Genomic DNA, 26,975 nt, shown 5'->3' on the forward strand with positions numbered 1-26,975 from the left:
CTTCTCTTCTCCCTCTTCCTCCCCATTGTTTTCCTATTTACTTTTGTATTTTGTATATTATAATACTTTATAATTCAATAAAAAAATGTTAAACTGAGTTTCACAACAACTGTGGGAAGAAAGATCATAAAATGGGGCAAAACTCACTTAATGCCTATCCAAAATGTGATGAATTTGATACCACAGACTCATCAGACTTTGATTATTAACAAAACTCTTATTTACAATAAAATGAAATTATATGCTCTTCAATAACCCATTAGCAAATTTCCATGAGAAACCTTCAGATTTCAGGCCTAAGGTCTTCCCTTACTTCACCCATGGGAACTGGAGGATGCTAGAGTAAGTATATAGAATACTAGATTAAATTTTGTAGAGAATACCAGAGGTGGGTTGCTCCTGGTTCGGCCCGATTCAGCTGAACCTGTAGTGATAATCTGGCCTGGGGCACAGAACCGGAAGCAAGCCAGGCTGGCCATGCCCCCGAACCAGTTCCCTGGTCTCCATTGGCATTGCTGGCATCTTGTTTATTAGCTTTTAATTAGCTAATGCGCACAACCATTTACAGTGAACTGTCCATGCATAAGCAACACATGGCTGGCGCACACACAAATGAAGCAGTATCAGTTCGCGTAGGAACCCACCCCTGGAGAATACCCTAGGTCCTAAATACCATTGTCAATGTTTTTTAACCCTGGATGAATTTTCACCATAATGTAAAACTATTATAGGCTTGGGCTTAAAGTTCCTTTGAAAAGCATATATACAAAGACAGTCTAAAAAACTCTAATACTTTTTTCCTCAGCTTTGGGGAAAATGGAGATCAGGTATATTCCTTTTTTTAAAAAAAATCTTCAAAATTACACATTTTTTCTCTTTTTGGTTTATTACAAACTGGGTCTGATAATATCAAGAGCCTTGACTTATGTCCTAAAACTATCCAGATGTCCATGAACACAGATTTTCATGCTGTATCAACCTCTTGCACAACAAGGACTTGGGAGAGGATGTCCAACATTTTAGGCAATTTGAAAGGCTTTTTCAAAACCACTAGAGACAAAAGTATTTATGTGAAAGCCTGGGATTCTTTGATAAATATATCATCAGGGGCTGTTTCCAGACTCTACTGTATGCCATTTTGTTATCATGGTAAGGCACTTTTAGTGTACTTAATTTCAAAGCAACAGAGGATGGGCTTACATTAAACATTTCAACTTATTCCAAACATGCTGCTTCCATAGAAGAAATGGCAATGATTTCAGGCATCATTTAGCAGATATACAATGTTAACATTTCCCCAGGTCTTCATGCAACAGCATTACAGCTGTACTTGTTTAACGGGGCTAAATGAGGGGTGAAGATATACATTCCAATAAATTGCATTCTAAGACATTTTCCGTAACATAAATCCTTTCTTAAATTTCTGTTGGAATTACAGGTATCTTTTCAAACATTCCCATAAAGTCCTTAGTGGTAAGGCACCCAATACCAACAATAGGGCAGTAATTTGGATTTGAAAGCAAAAAGGTGCTTTGGAGAACATAGAAGTGCATACATAGCACTTGTCTGCAACTCTGTAACCCAAATCTAGACAGCATACTAAAAACCAAATATATCACCCTGCCAACAAAAGTGTGTATAGTCAAGGCTATGGTTTTCCCAGTTGCATTGTATGGCTGTGAAAGTTGAAGCATAAGAAAGGCTGAGTGCCAAAGAATTGAGGCCTTTGGACTGTGGTGCTGGAGAAGACTCCTGTGAGTCCCTTGGACTGCAAGGTGATCAAAACAGTCAGTCCTAGAGGAGATCAACCCTGACTGCTCTTTAGAAGGCCAGATCCTGAAGATGAAACTCAAATACTTTGGCCACTAAATGAGAAGGAAGGACTCACTGGAGAAGAGCTTAATGCTGAGAAAGTTTGAGGGCAAAAGAAGGGGACGACAGAGAATGAGGTGGCTGGATGGAGCCTTTGTTTTACAGCTTTCCGTCAACGCCAGGATGATTAATACAGTATATTGACTGCAAGTCTTTCATCACAGGCCATTTGGGCTAGAGTTGATGAGTATTGCAGTTCAATATCATCATGGGTAGGAAAAAACCTAAACATAAAAACGATTTCTCTTGGTTAGCCAGCCAAGTGGAGAAATTGGAAGGCTGGTGAAGCATACATGAGCATACTTGATATGTAATCATAGCCAATTAGCATGCCTTGACAAATGCATTGTTATTTGATGAATAGTCACTCTGAGGGCTGTGCAGCACTTTAAAAGACAAAATATAGAACCTGTCTACAATCCTTTAGAGCGGGCCCATATCTTCTCCCAAAATTGCACAGGTTCTAACCATGGCAACTCTGCAATTCCAGCTAAAGATAGATTTGGGTTTGTTGCTAATTGCGAAGTCGTGCCCGACCCATTGCGACCCCATGGACAGTGTTCCTCCAGGCTTTCCTGTCCTCTACCATCCTCTGGAGTCCATTTAAGTTAACACCTACTGCTTCGGTGATTCTCTTAAGAAACCCAAATCATGCATTAAAAAGAAAAAAAAACCTTGCTTGCAACTCCAGTTTGTTAAACAGAAAGGTGTTAGGGATCTCACTTTACACATTTGGCTTAGGACAAATACTTGACAGATCTGTACACGTTTGCAGAGTCACAGCAAGGGAAATGTGAAACAGTTCAAGCCTGAGCAGAAAAGTAACTTCAAATACATGTGTAAAAAGTGTTTTTAAATAAAAAAAATAAAAAAACAACACTGTATTCCTAGAACAAATATATTATTATTCAAACAGGAGATACGGTTTATTTTGCTGGAACTTCAATAAAAGCAGTCATATGGACTGCACTTGCTGTTCTACTTTTATAGTATTTATTCTGTTGATCTGCTTCCTTCTTTTATAATGTTAGACGAAGGTATTCAGTGGTAAAAAGCTGACCTAATGTTCTAGCTTCTTCAATTTCTCTAAGAAAAGGTTACCAGCGAAGAATTGTGAGAGCACAGATTGAGTATTTCATGTGTTTATCAAAGAACAGTCTGAACATCCTTACCTGAGAAAAATTGAGGCCGTTCAATGGATGGCATTGTTCCTCTACTTTTTCGACTGCACCAGTCTGCTTCTTGAGGCGTTCTGCTTCCTGAGCCAGATAGAGATCTAAAACAGGTACACCCCGTGACTTGATGTCCACCTCAGTCAGAGAATTCATCATTAGCATGACCCAAACAGGCCTTTTCCTCTCCCAGTTGCCTGCAATAGCGTTGAAGAGGTAGTCTGCATATAAGCCTTTGCCTCGTTGATCTGGAGTCATCCAGGAAGGTATCATCAGCTTGACATACTCCAAATGGCGCTTGAGTCGGCGGTAGAGGTCCCTGGGGAGCACATCCTGAAGGTTCTTGCCCTGTGGTAGGAGCTGGCAACTGGTCAAAGCAGAGATTGTGTAGGGATCTGTGAGGTCCAGCTCGAAGTAGACAATATGACTGTTCTGGAAGGCTTTCTTGGAATTCTCAGGGATAAAATCCCAGACTCGAGTATAAGGGACGTGAATGGTACCAAAAAAGTAAGATGGCGGGTCTCTCTTTATAGTCCACAGGAAGGAGTTCAGCTCACTTTGCTGAAGGAAAGGAAACATAGCAGTGAAAATAAACAAGCCTAAATGTGTGGAAACAACATGGGGAATAACTAATCATTAAGTGAGATCGGTAAGTTGTGTAGCCTGTCATTAAAATTACTGAGAAACAGTAGATTGGGTACAAATCTTGACTGAGGCTGGGAAACATAAAAAAAAAATTAAAAATCACTTCATTAGATATTAGGTAAAGTTCTCATAGCAGCAAGCTATATAAGCATTGGTTCAACTGAAATAGAGAAGTGAACAATAACTGAGAAATGAACAGAACAACACAATTACTGATTTCACCTACAAGAAAATGGACTTGCAGAGCATTTTAAAAGTGCTGTTTAAATTCATATATTTAGAAGGCTTTTTTTTCTTCTCTAATCTGGAACTTCTAATTTCTTTTGTTTGCTACTCCTTATTCTGTGCTTTGCACAATGTTATTTATCCCAAAAAGAAACCAAACACTCCTAATAGCACAGTATGTATGTAAAAGAAAAGAAAAAAAGAAAAACTTTGATATTATATATAAATAATAAACCATCCTATAAATGCTCCTATTAAAAAAATCCAAGACCACAGCATCTCCCAATAATCAAAAAGAAAGAGAATGCAAACAGCCCTCAAATGTCCTTAACAAGTATTTTATAACTTTTAAAATCTAATAGGAGATTGATACTAGCAGCCTATAGATAAAGGCAAAGCGATTTGGGGCGGGATATGGGGGTGAAAAAAGGAAGCCTCTCTTATTTGTTGATAAGATGAATGAAGATAACTGAAAGTCCAAAGAGGCGAGAAGTGTCACCTACCCACTTAAAAGCAAACAATGAATCCTGAAAGCTGCCACAGGCATAGAAGGGGTTAGGAAGGTCAATAGGCCTTTGTTTTAAATAAGCCTGATCTGTATGTGACAAAGAGCACACAGACAGTTTCAAGTCTTTCGAAAAGGTATTTTACAATGAAAAGGCATCGCCTGGGCCCACTTAGAATTTGATTAACGCCCGCCCACCCAGTCTCCACTCCTTGTTCTTGGATCTAATGTAAGAAAGGTCCCAGGATGAAACAAAGGCCTGCATTTTTTTAGAATGTCCTATGAAGGGTGATCCTACTTGCTTCCAGACTCATTCCTGCAACTTTAAAACCATACATTGAGGTTGCACACGAAACAAGAAGTTTGAGCCCTAAAAAAATGGTTTCTCACATAATAAATTTCTCTGAAACTCATGGCAAAAGAGAGGTTGTAGAACTGGAAACCAAGGAAACCTAAGTAGAATATTACAGGAAATAGACTTTTACAGAGCTGACCGTTTAAAGCCGGTGTGTCAAACCTGCAGCCATGGGCCACTTACTAGTAATGCGGCCCAGAGGTGGGTTCCTACCAGTTCGCACCTATTCGGTAGAACCGGTTCGTCAAATCTACCAAACCGGTTAGAAGAGGTTCCACCAGTGGACCCGGAAAGCAGGCCACACCTACAGAAGAGGTTCCAAATTTTTTTGAAACCCACCACTGGTCCTTGGATATGATTATTCTACACTATCATGCTCTCATATTTATAAAACTCAGTGCCTCTGTGAAAGGTAAGGATGAGTACTGTGTTTGTGGTGCAATCAGAACGTTGCGTGTGTTGAAGTTGTTTTAACGCAAACCAAAGATGCCTTTTAAAAAACAAGTTTACATCATATTCTTATGCATGCCAGTGCTGTGTGTGAGGTAATTTAAGGTGGTTCTGACAAGTGTCGTCGGCATCTTCATATCCGGTCACATGGGCGGCAAGCCACTCCCACAAAGGAGACCACACCCACAGAGTAGGTTCGAACAATTTTTGAAACCCACCACTGATGCGGCCCCACAAGATCATAAACTTTAAACATTATTTATACATGCACACACATTAATATATATTGCATATGCAACCCAAGACAATTCTCTTCACTCAATGCCGACCAGGCAAGCCACAACTGCTTTAAAGCAACGATACCCAATATTTTTGGCACCAGGACTGGTTTCATGGAAACCAATTTTTCCATGGAGGAGGGAAAATATGGTTTTCATTTTCCTCACTCGCCCGCCGCTCACCTCCAGCAGCGCATCCCACTTTCTAACAAGCCACAGACTGGTACTTGTCCGTGGCCCAGGGGTTAGGGTCCCCTGCTTTAAAGGACTGGCAGGCAATGAAAATTCAGCTATCATTTTCTGCATCAAATTCTATGCCTAAACTTCCACCTTCCTAATTTCAATCAGGCCTCCTGAATTATGAGTAGCCTCAGGGCTACAGATACTCCCCCATACACACTTTCCAAGCTGACAGCAAAAGCTCCTTTTCCATTGGTTTTCTCCAGTGCCTAAAAGCCGCACATCCATCTGAACAAAAATGCCTATCCTTGCAAATGGAAGTTCAACAAAAGTGGAGTTAAATTTGACTTTTCTTCTTGGCAAATGAGTCTAGAGACTGACCCTTCATTAGACTACATGCCTCATCTCTTCTGTGGGGTTATACAAAGCATCTCCAGCTCATTATTATGAGCATTATAATAGCATTATTATTCCCAAAACACAGTCTATTCAAACAAAAAATACCAGTAATATGAAGCCACTTACAATGAATATAAAGCATATCACTATGTGTTTACAGTTAATACTCATATATTACAAGCAGGAAGCCACACTGGGCACGTGTGAGAGAAACTACAACCTATTTGAACTTTTTGAGTCAAATGTATTTGTATTGTAAATTTTCACACATTTTACACGTGACAGGTTTCTGTGTCTATAAGAATCATTAATATATAAAGATGAAAAGTATTTACTTTTATAATTAAATACATTTTATGGTCAATGAACATTAATTATTTTTTAATTAAATTAATACTTTCTAATTATCATGCCTATCCCTTTAGATAGTGTGCCGGGTAAGTATACAGACTCACACATACATACCCAAATATATTTAAAGATTTCATGGATATACATATTTTGGGAGGGAAGGAAGATTTCAAGGATTGGTTTCAACTGTAATCAAGACTAGGTTTGGCAAGATAAGGAAGATCAGTGGTAGAGAGGATTTTTATCTTTACTGAGTTTTCCTCCCCCCCAAATCTTCATTTTGGTGGGAGATTGTCTTAAATTTAGGAAGCCTGGAAAGGCATACATAGGCCAGTTATTCAGTAACTTTTATTTTTAAAACATTTAAAATAGATGCTGTTCATTCAAGCTATGGCCACTGCCATATTTTTCCAGGAAGAAAAAGTTTGTATTTATAGATCCAAAACAGGAAATAGCATGCCATTCACACTAGTAACACTTATTTATTACTTTCCTTAATGTTGTACTGCAGTTTAGCAGAAGTATTTCCAAAGCAGCAGCAATGTGTTTCTTCCAGATGGTCTGAATTTGAAAAAGCCATTTTTAACATTACACACCAAAATCTGATATTGTATTCATCTTCAAAAGCTATTTGACAAGTATTGAATAGGGGCCACCAGGGCAACAATAAAAAGAAACATTCTTCAGTGTTGTCTCTCTTATTAAAACATTTAGATTCCATTTATCCAGGTCAACTTCAGACACAGCAAAAACATTATACCTATGTCATTTCCCACAACAATTACAATAAGAGAGGTTTAATGTAGAAAACTATATTACCTTAGATTATTTCTGCTATGAATTTATTATGCTTCTACTTTGTTCAAGGAAAGTCAGTTTTCTGTAGTGGTAAAGCACCAGACAAAGTAGATTATGAGTTCTAGTCCTGCCTTAGTTATGAAGCCAGCTGGATGGCCTTGGGCCAGTCCCTCACTATCAGCCAAGGAAGGAGGCAATGGCAAACCACTTCCAAAAATCTTACCAAGAAAACTGCAGAGATTAGCTCAGGTTGTCATCAGGAATCAACACTGACTCCAAGTAGGTTTACTATTATTAATAATTTAACCAAGAACTAAAAATAAAAAAAGCTCCAGAACAGGGTGTCAAACTCGATTTCATTGAGAGCCGCATCAAGGTTGTGTTTTACCTGAGGGCCAGCTCAACATCACTTGTGTCAGGAGTGCCTGTGGTGGCCCAAGCGCTCTGCCAGCAAAAACTCCATTTTCGCTGGCAGAGGGTTGCAGGAGGCTGTTGCAGCTGAAAACAGAGGTAGTCCCCCCCCCATGCATCCCTCCCCAGCTACGTTTTCACTGGCAGAGACACCACGGGCCAGTCCTTCACTGTTTCCAGGGCAGACCTGCAGGCCAGGTCTAAGCACCCCGTGGGCCAGGTCCAGCCCACGGGCCTTGAGTTTGACACCCCTGTTCCAGAACATTCCTGTTTCAAAAAGACTTAAATAGCAAAAATATTTGTAATAAATAACACAACGAATTAAAACATAAAATTTGCTACAGATATATAAAATTGCTAATTTCTAGAAGGTTTACAAGAAAATCAGAACAGTAGACTAACTGGAAAAAATGAGGGATGGGGGATGGGGAATCCTGAAAGCAACAAGGGCAACTGTTTCAATACTACTTTTAAATGTTGTCCCAGACAATGCTTACTATTTGCCTGCAATTAAATATCCCGTAAAGCCATATGGAATAATGTCACAATACTAAGTGACACATTATAAAGTATTATGCAAAGCCATGTGCAAAACTCATTAAACACCTCTCAAGCATTTTGCCTAAAGCACTGAAGTACTGCAAATTTCCAAGACTTGAGTGCACTTTTTAGAGGCTCCACAGATTCTCCAGGCATGCTTAGCAAGCACAGGTACAGTCACCAGGATACCGATTCTACAGAAGCAGGTGAGATGGAGATGTACAACTGACCATGCAAGGCAGTGGTGGGTTACAGGCGGATACCATTCTGGTACGGTGCTCTGGAGGGCCTGCCTACCTGCGCTACTTACCGTGTTTTAAAGCTGTCGGCACTTCCGTGCACTGGCATGACACATACAGCGCCTGCGCAATGCTCCACTGAGCAGATGGAGCATTGCAGAGACTTGCGGAAGCATCATTTCCAGCTACAATGCATGTGCATGTGCACTGCGCATATGTGCGCAAATGCCGTACGCATGCATGTGGGTGACGCCGAGGCATTCCGTACCGCTTGGAACGGAATCCAGAACCCACCACTTAGGCAAGGTTCCTTTGAGAGGTCCTGATATTTTCACATTTCAAGCAGAAGATGTAGAGGTACTTTGCCGAGCCCTCAGAATGTAAGAGTCTCTTACAGAGGAAGAGGAGAGAGAGAAGAGGGAAAAGTGAAGGGTCCCTTTCCCCTGCCCCCTGGTTCATACATATCCATGCATATCCCAAAAGTGGTTTTTCAAGAGGCAACTGGACTTTCTGTTTTTTCTCTGAGGATGTTTTGCTTCCTATCCAAGAAGCTGAAGAAGCTTCTTGGATGAGAAGGGAAACATCCTCAAGAAAAACCAGAAAGTGCAGTTGCCTCTTGAAAAGCCACCTTGACCTGGATGACTGAGAATCTACATAGAAGTTCCATGCATACATTTTTCATTTTGAAATAGGCAGTAACAGTGCATTCACCAAGTATGATCCCCAGCTGGCCTCTCCAACAGATTCCCAGTGATGGTTGGGTACACAAAAGGCTCTGCACCGTCACCACTTTTGCTTATACTGGTCATGGATGCCATGACCTGCAGCAGAACGCATCCTGGATTATGCTCTATGTTGATGGTGTTATGCTTACTTCCACCACCAGAGGCGAATTACAGCAGCAAGTTCAAACATGGAATGATCACCTCAACCATTTTGGACTCCATCTCAACATCAAGAAAACTGAGTACTTAGAGACTGTCACCAACCCTGGAACGCTTCATATCAATGGAGAAAACCTAAAGAAGTTGGACATATTTCAATATCTGGGACTCCACCTACATGGCAATGGCAACATCAATGGTGAGGTGCAAGCAAGGGTGAGTGCAGCCTTGATGTGTTAGGGAGAACTCATTGGTGTGTTATGTGACAGACGAATGCCAACTAGTCTTAAATCTAAGATTTACAAGACAACCATCTGCTTGGTTGCACTATATGGCACTGAATGCTGGGCAGCAACAACAGAGACTGAAAACTATGTCCATGCCATGGAAATGAGAATGTCCCATTGGATAGTGGGTATCTCCCTTCTTGACCACATCACAAATGTCACCATTCGACAATATTTTGGTGTGGCACCAATTATAGAGATGATGAGAGAAGGACAGCTCCACTGGTATAGACATGTCCTGAGAGTACCACCTTCCACCATTACCAAGAGTGCCTACCAACTAGAAGTCAATGGCCGGCAACCATGTGGGCACCCAAATCAGAGATGGCAAAATGTCAACAAAAATATGCAAACCCTAGAGACGCAGCTGACTGTGCACAGTGGCACTCTGTGATCTGAAAAGTGGACTCTGAACTTGTGGAGGAGGAGTTGGAAAAGGAGGAAGAGAGAGATTAGGGGAAAAGGAGGAGGAGAGGGAGGAGGGGGGAGGAGGAGAAGGAAAAGGAGGAGGAGGAGGAGGAGGAGGAGGGGAAGGAGGGGAAGGAGGAGGAGGGAAAGGAGGGGAAGGAGGAGGAGGGAGAAGAAGAAACAGTGCAACTGCACCTCAACTTCATGGTTAAAAATTAGGACTGCATAATCTGTAGAGTGGAAAATGATGGACATCTCCAGGAGACCAAACATCAGCATTCAGAACATACATGGGCATATCTGAGTCTACCAAATTAAGTGGGTGTACCAAATTTGAGTGCATCGAATTAAGTGTTGCAGCATCTTTTTATTATTTTAAATAGTTATTATAGTTGTAATTTGCTAGCCATGAATGCTAAAAAAATGTGCATGGTTATTTTTATCCTATAACATTTTCTAAAGTGAAGTGGTATTTCTTATCTTCAGGAAGAAGAAACACATAAGAAACTCTATTGCCAAAGAAGCAGATGCCGTGTTATTCCTGTAACAGTGGTGGTTCTACACTTTGAGTTTAAAATACAAAGCTATTAGAGTTTTAATCATAATCAAGGATACCTAACTGACTTGGAGGGGGAATTCAGTCTTAATTATATGCTTCTAATAAAGCTGTATGTCCCAATTAAGTAATGCATATGGCTATCTAAGGCCTCCCACCTCCGGTCATTATGTGTTGGGTCTAAAATTACTAGCCTTGCAGTACTCCTCCATAAACTGACCTGCTATACTCTTCCACACATTCTGGAAGATTCCTTTTGGTGACCTAGAGTTCGCTTACTGTCTGTGAACTGAAACAATAAGATTCCAAACTAAAAGGTAAGAGAAAGCAGAAAGCAAATACATAAGTTGCCTTCAGAATGCCACATTTCATTTTCCTTTGATCTTGCCCTTAACATCTGGGTGTTTGTCTTAAGTCTGTTGAATGCCCAACTCAGATGTAAGACTTCTGAAAACATCAAGTTTCTAGAAACATTATGGTCAATTAACAGTGGGATACCCTCCACTGAATATATTTAAGACGAGGCTAAACCATCATCAGTGATACATTAATCTGGATTCCTGTTTGAGCAAGACATTGAATTCAGAGGTCTAAATTACTCTTTCTACTTTCATATTTCTAAGAAGTTGATTAGTCAAGGGTGATTTTCTGGAGAGAGAAAAATATTTCATACAAATTAAATTTATTTATTTTTATTTCAAGATGTCTTCCATCAATTTAAATCATTTGAGATCAGCTGTCTTTTTAGGAAGTACAGTTAAGATACATTATCCTATTTTGAGGAAAGATCTTTCTTTAAAATTTATTTTGACCATAGCTTCAATTTACAATTTACAGCACCTTTAAAAACAAAATCTTTGCACTGGAAATATAGCATATAGCTTTTGGAGATTATTGCAAGTAAGTGGCAAGGCTAATATGTCACACGCTAGATAGAAAGACCATTAAACAGTGAAATACATAGCTATGCCCTTGTTCCAAGAGCCTGTATTTTGACAGTAGAAAAGAAAGAATAGGTGTAAAAGTAGGGAGCCGATTCAAGATAGCTCAGTCTTTTCCAACTTGAGAGGTGCTGATTATAGGATGATAGGAATTGTAGACAAACATATTAGGATGTCACCAACTCTTCTGAAATCTTACTTTAACCGTTGCTAGCTGAAATAATGCTTTGCTCATTGATGTCACATAAAAATTAGGTTCGAAAAACACATGGTTTGTATATAATCCACAATGGGTTGCATTCAAACCTAAACTATGGTTGGTATACATCAGTGGTGGGTTGCAGGCGGTACGCCCCGGTACAGGCATACCGGATCCTGCCCAGAGCATGAGGTACCGTTCCGGTACGGTGCTTCGGAGGGCCCACCCACCCATCCGTGCTACTTACCATGTTTTAAAGCTGTCAGCGCTTCTGCGCACATGCATGGTGTGTACAGTACCTGTGCGATGTTCCACTGAGCAGCTGGAACACCGCGGAGGCTTGCAGAAGCGTCATTTGACGCTACAATGCATGCCCGTGTGTGCATGTAGTGATGCCAGGGGCGTTCCAACTTCACCAGTTGGAACGGAATCCACAACCCACCACTGGTATATATTAAGCAAATGTTAGAAAAAAGATCCAGGTATGGGTATATACCCCGTGGGAATATGGCCCCTATGCTCTCAATTTTGAAACCCATGTTTCACAAGGTTTTATTTGTTTGCTTGCTTGTTTATTAAGAAATTTTGCATGACCGCCTAACACAGCCACACTGACTATGGTTGACTTACAGAAGTAAAACCGCAAATACAAAACCCAGTAAACTCTGTTTTAATAAGCATAAGAATGGAAGAGGAGTCATATACAGCACTATCAGGAAGGACAAGCAAAAGTTATCATAAATAATCAAGCAACTATAAACTGCATTGGCAATTAAGCTCCTCATATTATTAAACAGGATGAATGGACTTGGCTACTGAGTAATCTTCTTCCTGTTATTATGAGAACTAAAGTAAATTAACTTTAAGAAAAGCCACACATGGCTATGCATTATAATAGCTAAGTAATAAAAATGTAATGTTTGTATTAACATGGTTAGTTTTCTGGTTATCACTCAAGAGTATGACTGCCTTTGCCATAAGAGGAAACATAGCATAACATGGTTTCAAACCAAAATATATTTACAAACAGTTCTTTAAGACTTGGAGACAGTCCTGGAAAAAATTAAGCATTTCTCAGATCTACTCTTTACGGTGGCAAAGCTAAGCAGGTGTATCTATTTTTCTGGTTGGAAAAAATACTAACATTCAAATGTGATTAGTCATAGGAAAATTTGGGTTTTAGAATACAAACCCAACACAATGAAACTGTTCCTTCACTGCACAAACACTCAAAAGTAGGGGAACTTTGAATCCAAAGTTAAGCAATCTCGAGTCTCATTCATTGGCACAGAAAAAAGAGATTGAAGCCATCACGGAACTTGCTTCTTCCTGATGACAATTAATATTCTTTTGACAGTCTGGCTTCTGTAATAAAATATGACTCCATCTGGCAAAGCAAAGGTGAGACAGCTAAGAAGCAAAGCAAGAATCACACACTCAATTTATGGAAGCTACATGAATGAATGCATATGAATGATGAGTATGCGCACAATTCAAGGACCTATGCTCAAAAACTGAATACAAGTTTTAATTTTCATGAGTTACCAGGTATATAATGTGCTACAATGTGTTCAGTTCTTTAGGATTATTGTAACAATAACCTTTAAAGTTTTCAGATATTACCATACCGAAAATAGGAAGCTAACATGTGAACATCACATGTGTAATAGAACTTGTATAAGGTTGCACATGTGAAAGTCTGAAAAATGGGCCTTTTTTGAATATTTGTGAGAAAATAGGATTATGAAATATGTTCTGGTTTAGTCATTTTAAATAACAACTATGGCATAAAATAAATCACTGTATGTTTGGAAATAGGATAGATCTAAGATTGGCAAACCTATGGCAGACGTGCCACAGGTGGCATGCGGAGCCATTTCTGAGGGTACGCAAGGCGTTGCCCTACCAGCTCCAGCACCTGATTTTCAATCTTGATTTTTGGCCGTGTTTTGCCCTCCGGAGGGAGAAAAACAGCCCAACAGGCAACCCGGAAGTCTTTTCCCGATGTTCCGGTTTGTGCATTGGGCTGTTTTTCTCCCTTCAGAGGCTTTAGGGAAGCCTCTTGAAGCCTCTGGAGGGAGAAAAACGTCCCAACGGGCAACCCTGAAGTCTCTTCCTGAACTTCTAGTTTGCATGTTGGGCCATTTTTCACACTCCCCAGGCTCCTAGAAAGCCACTGGAGCCTGGGGATGGCAAAAAACGGATCTACAGGGCCCACTTGAAATTGAAAAACAGGCCGTTTCCAGCCTCCAGAGGGCCTCCCGGGGCAGGGGAAGCCATTTTCGCCCTCCCCAGGCTCCAAGAAAGCCGTGTGTGCATGCGTGGGGTAGCAGGGGATCACGTGTACGTGTGAGGAGACCTGATGGGGGCATTAAATTATGGTGGTGGGAACATGGGCGTGCTTTTGACACCCAAGGCAAAAAAAAATTGCAATCACTGAGATAGATCAAGAAATAAATTAACATGTAAATGCATAAAGAAAGTACAAGCTTCAACTTTGCTTGCACAACTTTCTACAAGCTACAACTTTTGCTGTTCTCAGACATTCATCCCAATGGTAAAAATGAAGGACCAGGAACAGAAACTGCTAAGAGTGATTTAAAAATGAGACATTTTATGTCTAGCGTCTCCAACTGTGTTTTTTTAATAGCCATGGTATTTTAGAAGCTCAGCTAGAAGTTAGGGATAATGTGTAAGCTAAAGAGGTTATATAGCTAAAGTTGCCTCTTTCCCCATCTTTACCATAATGGAAAATGGATATTTCTGCCAAATAGCTTTCCTTCTCACCTACTTTCAATTTAAAAGAATGTGAAAATCATATAAAATTTTAATGTAGGCATCAGCATGAAGGACAATCACCAAAAAGGGTACAATTTATCATGTTGTTATAAACTACTGATAATCACTTAGTTGAAATGAGTGGTATAGAAATTTAATAAATAAACGAACAAACAAACATGGGAATATGGTCCCATAATTATTAATTCCATATGGTGCAAGTCAGATCAAGTATGAAAAGCTCAAATGCTCCAAAATTGGTCACTTTAACAGAATACAGTACATAGTCAAACATTTTTGGCTACCTGCTTACTCTGTTCTTTTGTGGGAGCAAACTACCTTTGACCCAATATCAATAGTAGATTTTTAGAAGAACAGTGGTCTTGATCAGATTACCAGACTTCCCTTTATCCCTTCCAGATCAACACTGATAGGTGCATTCATAATGGGGGAAATGGAACTAAATACCTTTGGAGGTAGCAATCAGATCCTACAAGGGTAAGGTGACCAGACATCCCGATTTCAGCGGGAGAGTCACGCTTTATAACAATTTGTCCCGTGTCCCGGGGTGTTTTTAAAAAGTCCCGATTTTCTGGCTTCATGTTGAAAGCCCAGTGGATTTACTTAAGAAATCCTAACTAGGGCAAGACAAAAGACACTGTGTCTAACTAACCTCTCTCTCTGTCTCAGTACTTTCATTGACGATATTAAAATGTTAAAGCAACAAAACGGACCCCCCACACCCCTTTTACCTCATTTTATAAGAAAAAATGACCAAGTACCATAGAGCTGCAGGAAACACTTTGCCTAGAGTAGCAACTGTTCCTTCCTGGATTTCCCAGATGGGAGGGGCACAGAGGTTGGAGGTCGGCTCGTGTGGGAAAAAATGGTGGCTCATTTTTCTTTGAAAAATATTTCTCTGGGACTATTTCACCATTTCAATTTGCTCAGTTCTTTGTATTAACATCTATATCATTCTGGATTGACTTGGAGTTTCTGCCTGCTGGTAAGTGAGCTGGGTTTTTTTTCTTTTATTTTTTTAATGCATTTTAAAATAATGTAGGTTTTTTAAAATGTGCAGCTGCTGTTTTTTTTATTCAAAACAATATGTGTAACACTATCATGTGCCATGGAAAAATCATTGAATTGATATTTACCAGGAAAGCAAATATGAAGCCTTCCAGTGGAGCAATTGTATACTTCTGGTTACCAGATGTTAGCAACAAACAACAAAGAGATGACTATCACCTAATTTTGCCAACATGATGAGATATCCTGGACTATTTGCCTAGTAGCTGTTGGAGACAGAATGCAGGACTAAATTGAGGCAAATATCTGTAGTAGCAGGAATGGTTTTTGTTCCCAAAGCAAGGTTTAAAAAAAAAACCTGAAAGAACAAAAGGGGTTTTTTAGGGTATTTTCCTGATCAAAACTATAATTGTTTCTGCATGACACCCTTAATCACAAATAGCCAACTACACTTCATTCTAAATAGTTTTATTTCCTTTATTGTATGTGATTACTCAAGTCCAAAAACTGAGTTAATTGGATAAACTCAGCTCCACAATTTACTAAATATACAGTTACAGGAATTTCATGTATAGTATGCTGTCTCTTAGGGTTTATTGGACATAGGAGAATAATATGAGAGGGATTTGATGTAAAATAAGGTCTTTTAATGAATTCAAAATCAATGCAGCACACAAGACATGGGAGTGAACATAATACACACTTTAACAATTTTTTTTCTTTTAGCCATCAAATACTGCAGCAAGTGTGTCAGTAATAATAGCAAGACAGGCATAGGATTTTCCAGCCAGGTTAATTTTACTTTTTTATGGTTTTGATGTTGTATTTAATTTTATCTGTATTAGAAACTTATGAAGGCTGTGCAACATTTTGAGGTGGTATTTATGATGGTTTCAGTGTCCTGGGGTCATGTAATTGCCTTTTGTGACCTTTTGACAAAGTCAAATGGGGAAACCAGATTCACTTATGTTACTAACTTATCAGCTGCAGTTATTCACTTAAGAACTGTGGCAAGAAAGGTGGTATAGTGACCAAAGTTACAATGGCATTGAAAAAAGTGACTAATGACCATTTTTCACACTTAGTGACCATTTTCACACTTAGCGACCATTGCAGCATCCTCATGGTCATGTGATCAAAATTTTAATGTTTGGCAACAGTTACAATTTATATTTGTAAATTGTAGTTATGTTGAAATAAAAAATTATTACAATACTATTTTTGCGTTGTATGAAAATTTTTGTTGCTCCGTATAAAATTTTTAATCAACCCCCCCCCCCCCCCGGTCAAAGGTGTCCCTCTTTACCAATCTGAAAATCTGGTCACCTTATACAAGGGTAGCAAGCAAACATAAAATTTACTAGTTAAGGATGTTGACATGGGCTTTTCATTTGCCATCTGAATACACACTGACTAGGTTTTCCCATTTCATAGTTCTACCATAGCATAACCAAATTTAGGGCAAAAAACAACCACCACCAAACTGTCTGGATAATTTTTCTAAAGTTTATGCTTATTTCTGGATATTATACAGTCTCAAGTAACAGGCATACAAAAGGATATGGTTTACCTTCCAATTATAGTTATAGAGAAAAACCTATTCTACTCAGTGACTTAACAAGCTTGTTCAGAGATCCAGAAAAAGTTTGGTCTGTAGCAGGGGTGTCAAACTCGACTTCATTGAGGCCCGCATCAAGGTTGTATTTGGGCTCAGAGAGGAGGGGTAAGTGTGGCCAGAGTGGGCATGACCTGCTCAATGTCACTCATGTCGTGGGATCCTATGGCAGCCCGAGGACTCTGCCAGCGACCCTCCCAAGCTCCGTTTTCACTGGCAGAAGTTTGCAGGAGGCCGTTGTAGCCAGAAATGGAGCTTAGGAGCCTATTTTTATTGGCAGAGACACCGTGGGCCAGTCCCTCACTGTTTCCAGGGTGGCCCCTGGGCCTTAAGTTTGACACCCCTGTTCTATAGCAACATTCAAGTCTTCCATGAAATCAAGTTACCGACATACTTGGGCTGAGATATTTCCAAAGCAAATCTAGGGCTTAGCTTTGAACTTCTTGGAAATAAACAATCAAGATGCTAACCCAAAACAGAAACAGATATTTCTCTTGCTTAAGGATTCAGACACCTGCACAGCCAGACACCACGAGCAAGAAATATGTATCTTTTATTTATGAAATTTATCTAACCATCTAAAACCAACCAGATTTTAGGCAGCTTACAGAATCTATTTACAGAACAGTAAATAGAAGACATGTCAAAATAAAAATAATTGGGGTGGGGGAATCTAAAGATAAAAGGATAAACTTTGGTTTAATGGAAAATGTTGCTGTTGCGTAACAATTAACCCTCCAAAGCCATCCAAGAATATCTGCTTCTGGATGACCATGACAGAGGGAGCCATTCTTAAGGGGATAAACTATTTCCAGAGCAGGGGAGATACTACTACAGGAACAGTAAACATTAGCCTACTCATGCCTTTACTTCTAGTAGGTGGGAACTTAGTAGGCACTTTGTAGTTGTCTGGATAGAACCTATTTAAAAAAGATGGCCCTGAGATATACAGCACCTTCAGTTGCACTCACATAGCAGTATAATGTGGCAGAACTGTGATTATTAACTGAGCACATATGCTGCTGTGTTCTGGGTGGTCTTCAAGGACAGCACCACACAGAGTGAATTACAATAAGCTAATAAAGAAACAATAAAGGTATGAGTGACCATCTTCATCATGTTCCAGGTAAAGCCATAGATTGTGCACCATTCAAAGTTCTGTAAAAACCCTTCTGGCCACAATCTCATCTATTCTTCAGCAGGACCACAGACTACAATTCAGCTCTTTTTAGAAAAATTCAATCCCTTCAAGAACCAGAAATGGGGCAACCCCAGAATCAATAACTGGGTCAACAGCCACTCTATCTTCTTTCGGTTAAGTCTAATCTTTTTTTTTCCCTATTGGAGATGAAAGCTTCAAGATTTCGATCATTATTTTTACCCACATGTTCCACTAAACTCAGAGAAGGTGGAGATGTGAAACTGAATACAATCTGCATATTGATAACACTTCACCCTGAAATGGTGGATGACCTCTTTGAGCAAGGAGAAAGGACTGAATACTGAGACACTTCATACAAAGTGCCATGGGTTTGCCCTGCTACCATACTCTGGGTCTGTCTGCTCAGGTAAGAATGGCAAAATGCTGGACTCCAACTCATAACTTTTGCAGTTGGTTCAGAAAGTATATCCTAGTCAACGGTATCAAAAACTGCTGAAAGTTCTAGAACAGGCCTGTCAAATTCCTGGCCTGTGGGCTGGATGTGTCACATGCTGGCCACGCCCGGTTTAGCAAGGGGGGAAATAGTCCCAATACATCACGTGACACTGCCATGATGATATTTGACACCCCTGTTCTAGAAGGACAATGATGGTCATGTCACCTCCATTTAGACCTCTTCATCTATTATAGTGACTGGTTTCTGTTTTATGTCCAGATATGAACTTAAACTGCTGAAAGTCCAGATATGGACTATGATACCCTTCATAGCTTCTATAGCTTTAGCCCCATAATTTTCTCAATAACCTTCCCCCAATTTTGTTAGATCCAAGTCTGGCCAAACCAATCCATCTTTAAGAGCTTCTGACATTTCCTCTTCCTTCAAAGAGGCACTGAGTGCAGCCTTCATCCAACTATTGATGCTCTCCTTCACCACTTTGATTACCCAGATGGAGCAGGGGTGCAAATCACAAATAGTAGAACTAAAATTGCAGGGAACTTTGTCTACTTCTTCGGGATCCAGAGGTCCAAATCTCTCCCGTAACATGTCACCTCTGTCATTGCAATATCTTCTGTCCATTCACCTTCTAGCAGCTTCCATCTTTTGAAGAGATGGATGCAATGTTCTCCCTCAGATGTGCCCTAGAGTACAAAACCATCACCAGAGCTAGTGGGGGTACTTTGGAAGCCAAGTGACAGATGGAGCAATACATCTTTTTTTAAAAAAATATGTCTATATTTGAAAGACTGGCATCGCAAAGACCTGTCAATTGATATTAGCCAGCATCTACTTTGAGTCTGACCAATACATGATGCCTGGAAATTTATTATAAGCCTTTGGGCTCACTGGGGACCATAACATTAGAGATGCATGTGGCATGCCCAAATATGCCAATTCCTTGGATGTAGAGAGTAACTAAATCCTTCCCCCCACCCTATATTTTGTCACAAGTGCTAGCTAATCTTTTACTGCTGTATGTAATAAATCCAGAAGTAGCATCTGTCTCTTTACTGTTGCTGCCATGTGGCTTGCCTAAGGCCAGCTAGGGATATGACAGAAGATGTAAGATTCAAACCAAGGCTTACCTATTTATCACCCAGTTTCTCAGACAGCATACCACCCAGAGAATGTGGACGAGTAATTAATCAGTGGCTACAAAAATATGATTAACAGCCCAGGTGTTACCCACCTGTGATCTGGATCCTTTAAAATCAGATGTTCAGTCTGGTTTAGAGCTACACAGAGCTTTGATTATTCTGGGGTTAGGTACATTGAGAGATAAAGAAGGGGGGTACTTCTCTGCTGGTATTGATATTATCAGCCATGGTTTTCTTCTAAGCAACTTGAAGGCAACTTTTCTGGTAGATCCAATTGTTTCTAAGAGGCAAAAAGTCTCAATAGATGTAACTCTAAAGATTTGAGTGCCTCAAAGCTACCAGCCTTTGAAATCCTATAAGGGGTCCTCTTTTTTCCTGTGTTATTCTTAGATGCAACAACAATGTGTTTTCTGGAGAACGCTGATCTTGCTATGGTCATTTATAGTTTAGTTATCATCAGGTCAGATTGTTGTAACATTCTATATAGGCAGCAACTCCAAGAGATAAAGAGCACAGCAACAGATTGTGAGCAGGCTCATGTCAATGATCATATTATGATAGTGCTTCATTGAATGCCCTGCCTGTCAATTAGTTTCTAGGGCCAATTCACTGTTTTCCAAAGTCTCACTAGACTAGAATCAGATTAGCTGAAATTTAATTACTCATACATACCAACTTGCACAATTAGATCATCAGGGGGAAAAACTGTGTGAATCTCACCCTGAATCATTCATTATTTTGGATAACACCATAGTTTTTTCACACAATTTTTTAGCATTGTTTGCAATTGAACTAAAATCAAGTCAGATTTAACAGTAGCTACATGCCATTAAAAGCAAAGGGATAATTTGGGACTAGCATAAAACTGGCTGATTTTAGTAGAAGCATAGCTAAAATGCTGTGTGTCAAGGGTTGACACTGTGCATGCTTTCCAGAGAGTAAAGCCTATTCAATTTAGCAGGATTTACTTCTAAATAAAGTTATGAGAGATAACATTAATTTCTGACTAACTCTTGCTGGGGTTTTTTAAACATTGCTTTAGTCTGCAGATAAACTGCATATTTTAATTCTTGCTCAGCCATCGCTGCATACCTTTCTAATGTCACTCCACCAGACTGATTCCCCAGTGCACTGCATGACACTAAATTAAAACTGACTTGCTTTCAAGGAATGTACTCAGGATTAAAACCATTTTGATAAGTTGCTTTCTGGACTTTTGCTCCATTCTAATGCTTGGATTTATTTAGCAGTCTATTTCTTCAATGTCATTCTTTATTACTATTATCAAGGCCCACAATTCTGTACATAAATTGTTTCTTAAGCTAGATGGAACATCTAGCTACACATTTTAAAGCCATTATTTTTTAGAATTATTTTAAGAAACAAGTGTGACTCCCCTGATATTAGTGTATAGCCTGACCTGGTAGGGGGTTTTTTTTGGACCCATAAACATTCCAGATAGAAAAAATACACATGGATTTACTTTTTTCCTGCAACTCTAGTTCAAATCTGCCCTGGAGTTCTAGAGTTTTTGATCATTTGTGTGACAAGAAAAAAAGACATTGCAAAGTTTGAGTAAAACTGCTCATGACTTAATATTAGACAAACCACCTCCTATGAAGACTTGTTCAGAAGAAAAGGCCACTTCAACAGTTTTTACTTCCTAACTAAAGGTGCCAGCACACCTCTTTGGGGGTAAGCCCTTGGGTGTATATCATCATACTTCTCAGGGTACAACAGCACATGGGCAAGCCAGAATTAGGATGCAGGCTGTTTCTTTAAAAAAAAAAAAATCACTCCCATGTTATATTTTTGGGGGTATTTCCGGGGAACAAGATTATAGAGGCCATCCAAAGATCAGTTTGCTCTTTGCAATCTTCTGTAGAACTTTCAGGGGGGGGTGTGTTCAGCTAGTTCAGATACCCCCCCCAAATCAGCAGGTAGACTTTTGAAAGAGAAAGAAAAGCAGTCTTTAACAGATTTAAACTTAGCCACTTAACAAATTTCTTTTAGAAGAGAATAAAAAAAACAGAAGGAAGCTGCAGCTGCTGAGGTTCATTTGTAATATAGGAATCTCCTGTCTGATTTTGCACTCTCTCCCCCACACCCCAATCTTGGTATGATGCGGACAGTGCGAAGGAGGGATGAGGATCCACAGCTTGGCGAAGGAGTGTCAAAAGTAAACAAAACTCAAAGAGGCCGGACCAAACAAACAGCAGGCAGGCACCTCCGCTGAACCTTATCTCCTCTCCCGGCTGGATCTCATTAAAGGCACTCTAAATCCCATCAAGGGCTAATTTACACCCGCCCCCTTTCTCTTCTCTCTTATGAAGAAAACACCACCAATCTCTCAGAGCCTGGAAAAGCGGTTTCCCCTTCCTTCCACACTCAGCTCCTATACAGGAGGAACCTGGATCTGCGGTTTACAGCTTAGTAAATTAGTTCACACGCATCCCGAGGACTTGCGGGGGGGGGGGGGCGGCACCTCAGGGACCCGACGGATGCTTTCAACGCACCTGGAGTTTGAAGTGGGAGCAAAAGGATGCTAATACCTTTTCGTTTAGACCAGTGATTCCCAACCTTTTTTTGGCCATGCCTCACCTAAGCATCTTTAAATTCTTGATTCTCCCCCCCCCCCCCAACACACATAATTCTTACTTTACTCAAAAAGTGAACACTACTTACGGGAGAAAGCCTAAAAGATCATTAACTTGGTTTAAACAAGGTTCAAATTGCCCCCATTAAAAATCAAATTGCCCCCCTGTGGGGCGTGAGCCCCACGTTAGGAACCAGATTTAGATAAAAGTCCTGCAGTGGGGGGGGGAGGGGAGGACTTACTCCCTGAGTAAGCACATATCTGCTTAAACGCGGACTGCCTAGTACACTTTCCTGAACCAAAGTACTACACTGTACTACTAAAACGTTTCCACAGGTACCCACCCACGTCCCAAGGTGACATCTCTATAACAGGTAGCTTAAATTATTGTCTTTGGTTTATAAAACACAATAAGGTGGCGCTCACCATTACCCCTCCACTGCGGTTTGAAGGAAGAAAGCCTCGCCCCTCTGCCCGCAGGACTAGGTAGGTCCGGCTTTAACACACCTCCCGACCAACTTGCCATCTTCATCCCGCAAGCCCCGCTCAAACCCCAAACTCCAGCTTTTTTGGTGGAAAGCTTAAACGCTCTGCATGAAAAAAAACTTGCACGGACTGCTATAGCTCGGGAGGCTCCCCTGACTTTAAGAGGCAGAAACAGCTGGAGGTTTGCGCCCCCCCACTCACTCCCCCCTTTGGATTTCCCCAGAGGCAAACTCCCCTTTCAAGCCGCCTTCCCCACTTTTGCCGAACAAACTCGGGAGGTGGGGGTGTTCCTTTCCCATCCCGCGCTGGGTGGAAATTCCGCCCGCGCTTCCGTCTCCCGGGGCAAGAACTTACTTTTCCGCGGAATTCGCAACTGGCCGCAGCAGGATCTCGGCTCGGCTTCGCTCCAGCCAGTAGTAAGAGGAGGCAAATCAGCGCCAAACGAAGCTCGGCGTTGAACACCACCATCCTATTTTACTCCACGCCCGGGGCACGGATGGGTGGGTGGAGGGGTGGGTGGGTAGAGACGCGGAGGAGAAGGGAGACGGGGGTGGAAGTCTCATTCACTGGGCCAAAATACGAAAAGTTTGGAGGGGGGCTTTGGTGGCGGTTCGGCTTTCTTTCCCTCCCCCGGACCAAAGTGCTTCTCTTCTCAGGGCGTTTTTAAGGCGGCTGTCCTAGCGGCCCGCTCCCTAAATCACCCACTAGCCAAGCCTTCCAGGCGCTGCCCCCACCTCTTAAAGGGTCTCTGTCCCAGGTTGCGAGGAGGAGGAGGAGGAGGATTCGCCATGCCGCGGGGGGGGGGGGAGGAGGCTCCGTCCCCCGCCCGATCCCTCCGTCAATCTCTCGCCTTCCCGGTTCAAAGTTGCTCCAGGAGCCGAACGGCGGAGTTTTTGGGAGCAGCCCCTGGATGGAGGCAGCAAGTCACACACGCTGGCGGGATTGGCCGCAGGAGGTGCCTAACCCTAAACTCTCCCGCCGCCGGCCGGAGAAGCCCTCCTCCTTTCCCCGCTCTGACCTCCTCCCCGGGCCCAGTTGGCCTCCTACTGGATTTTCCGCGTAGTTGTTGCAAGGCATCCCACGCGGCGACAAGCCAGCGCAGTGTCCTTGGGGGCGGTGGCAGGCATAACGCTCTGAGCACCCACATTAGGGAAAACACAGAATAATTGCGGCTTCATACTAAGGAACGCCGTCGGGATAAATCAACCCTTCTCCCTGTTAGACGCAACCTCGTTACAGCCAACGGATCGCCACTAAAGCCCCGCAGTTTAGGCCGCCAGTTTCGTGGGAATGGGACAACTTGCCTCAGCCAACTGGTTGTGACAAATTCACTGTGCCAACTCGCTTCAGCCAATTCACCACTGGCACCTTGGCACAGAACAACTTGCCACAGCCCACTCACTGCAAGACAACTTTTCCCGGGACAACTTAACTATTCTATTTAATTATTTAAAATAATTATTTTAATTTTTGTCATTGACATTTCATTCTGTCCCTCCTTTTGCGTCCTTTGTTTAATGATTCTATTCCACCATTTCTTTGATATTGGTGTAACTCTTGTCCTGCATTGAGGTGGCTGTGCGGAGTTGTCATACTGTAGACTCCTGTTTGGTTTTTAATGAGAGTACAAAAAGGTTTTTAAGATGGCATGGTTTGGGTTTACGCTTTTTCTGAATGTGGTTTATGCCATACAGAATTATTAAACCGATTCTGGCCTATGAATCAATGTGAATCACATCCTAGAAAGAAAGACTCTGTAAAATAAGGGGGCCTGCTCATTCAGGGAATGAGTCTTGTGATGGCTTCAAGTCAGTGACCAAATCCCCCTTTCACAGAAAAGCTGATGAAGCCACAAGACAAATAGGTTGCTCAAGAAAGAGAGCTCCTACTTCCCCCTCAACAAGCTTACTTTGAAATCCCCGTCTTTCTTTCATTTTAGATAAGTCAAACCCTTGTGACAAATCCACTCACTGCACTGATTTTCCTCTCTTTCAACAGTAGCCTTCAGACAAAAAAAAAAATCCAAGAAAACAAGATCAGACTGTCATTAGCTGTATTCACGCCATACTGTATGACTCAATCCAGAGTGGATTGGCTTCAGGTAGGTGGGAATAGAAATTAAATAAATAAATGTGGTTATTCCTAATGTGGCTTGTTTTCTGATCTACGGTGGTTAAACCTAAACACTGGTTTGTAAATCATGATTTATAGTAGAGCATGTGTGTATACATGTGTGTATATACAGTCAGAAGTACCACTTTCTATGGCCATCACTGGGTTATAAAGAAGTCAAAGTAAATCAGTTAATCCTTTTAATTTAAACTATTTTAAAAATGACAGGTACCCTCGTATTTTATTGTATATCACCCAGACTCCCTTTGGGAGGGAGATGACTTATTACCACAATTGAACCCAATATTTTTATTGCTAAGCAAGGCAATTGTTAAATTAGTTTTTCCCCATTTGATACCATTTGACCACAGTTGTTAAGGGAATCACTGCAGTTGTTAAGTGAATCATGTGGTCATTAAGCAAATCTGGCTTTCCACATTGACTTTGCTTGTCGGAAGCTTGCATGTATTTGCAACTTTTGTAAATACATGCCGATTGCCAATCGCCCAAGTTTTGATGATGTGACCATGTGGATCTTGCAATGGTTGTAAGTGTGAAAAATGGTCATAATTTACTTTTTCCAGTGCTGTTGTAACTGTGAATGATCACTAAATGAATGGCTCTAAGTCAAGGACTATCTGTATGACAAATAAATAAATACTGTACATTTCCTGAATAAGCTGCTGTTGGCTAGTCTTGTTTAAAACTGTATGTCACGCTTAATAAAGATTAAAAATTGGGTTCACCCAACATGGTAAACCAGAACCAAATGAACCACAAGCTTACTCTGATTTCCGAGTCTCCTCAAAGAATGAGGAACTTCTGTGGAGATAGCTCCTCCATCCTGCAATTTGCTGAAAGTTATTTTTCCCCAATCTATTGCCTTCTACATATGTTTGCTTCTAACTCCAATAATCCCCAGACAACAATGCTAGTGGAATAACAAGAGAGCAAGGCAATAAGAGAGTGGAAGTTTCAAAATAAGCTATGTAAACATTCAGGAAACAAAGCTGAGAAATCTCAAATCCACAGGGCAAAATGTGTATTGGGATAAATCAAAAGGCAAAAGTGTCCAGACTTTTAAATGCCTCAGATTATTCATGAGGATTTGAAAATTTGAAAGGCTTGTCAATTTCCTACTGAGTTGAACATAATATGATATGATATGAGCATTAAAGGTAGAAGTTCCCCTCACACATGTATGTTAGTTGTTCCCGACTCTAGGGGGTGGTGCTCATCTCTGTTTCAAAGCTGAAGAGCCAGCGCTGTCTGAAGACATCTTCGTGGTCATGTGGCCGGCATGACTAAATGCCAAAGGGGCATGAAATGCTGTTACCTTCCCACCAAAGATGGTCTCTATTTTTCTACTTACATTTTTACATGTGTTTGAACTGGTAGGGCCATTTTTAGTCCTCTGGGGCCTTCAGGGAAGCCTCCTGAAGGTCCCTGAAGGCTCCGGAGGGCTTAAACCGGCCCTACGAACAAACCATAAGTCCATTCCTGAATTCCCTGTTTGCCCGTAGGGCCGGTTTTTTGCGCTCCGGAAGCTTCAGGGAAGCTTCTGAAGCCTCCGGAGGGCCCCCCGGGGCGGCGAGGGAGGCTGTTTTCACCCTCCCCAGGCTCCTGTAAAGCCTCTGGAGCTTGGGGAGGGTGAAAAAAGCATGCAAAAAATGGGGGGGGGGGAGAGAACCTTTCATCCGTGCATGCGTGCATGCATGCTGTGGTTTTTTGCGCATTGCATTAAGGGTGCAGCACACCCACACACGACCCCCCCTGCGCTCCCTCCGCTTATGGCACACGAGCCAAAAAAGGTTTGCCATTGCTGTCCTAGAACAATATTTTTAAGAAACACTGTCTGTAGTGGGATTTGTTGTTGTTACAGTCCATCAAGTCATTTCTGACTCCA

The 26,975-nt window shown here is 41.1% G+C and overlaps 1 protein-coding gene across 1 annotated transcript in view; it reads right to left on the minus strand.

Annotated features, from left to right (window-relative positions):
- The window catches only part of TRABD2A (TraB domain containing 2A), an 88,276-nt gene extending 64,460 nt beyond the window's left edge, over positions 1-23,816 (minus strand). Inside the window, exons 1-2 of the mRNA XM_087715132.1 lie at positions 23,312-23,816; positions 3,045-3,605 (exon numbers count right to left, since the gene is read on the minus strand). Of these exons, the coding sequence (XP_087571258.1) occupies positions 3,045-3,605; positions 23,312-23,425 (675 nt within the window). The 5' untranslated portion in view covers positions 23,426-23,816. The remainder of the gene's footprint in view (positions 1-3,044; positions 3,606-23,311) is intronic.
- Positions 23,817-26,975: the final 3,159 nt, after the last annotated feature.

Source organism: Thamnophis sirtalis, unplaced genomic scaffold, assembly GCF_051295495.1.
Source record: "Thamnophis sirtalis isolate CommonGarterSnake01/CBP01778 unplaced genomic scaffold, rThaSir2_p1.2 scaffold_5, whole genome shotgun sequence".
Lineage (NCBI taxonomy): Eukaryota > Metazoa > Chordata > Lepidosauria > Squamata > Natricidae > Thamnophis > Thamnophis sirtalis.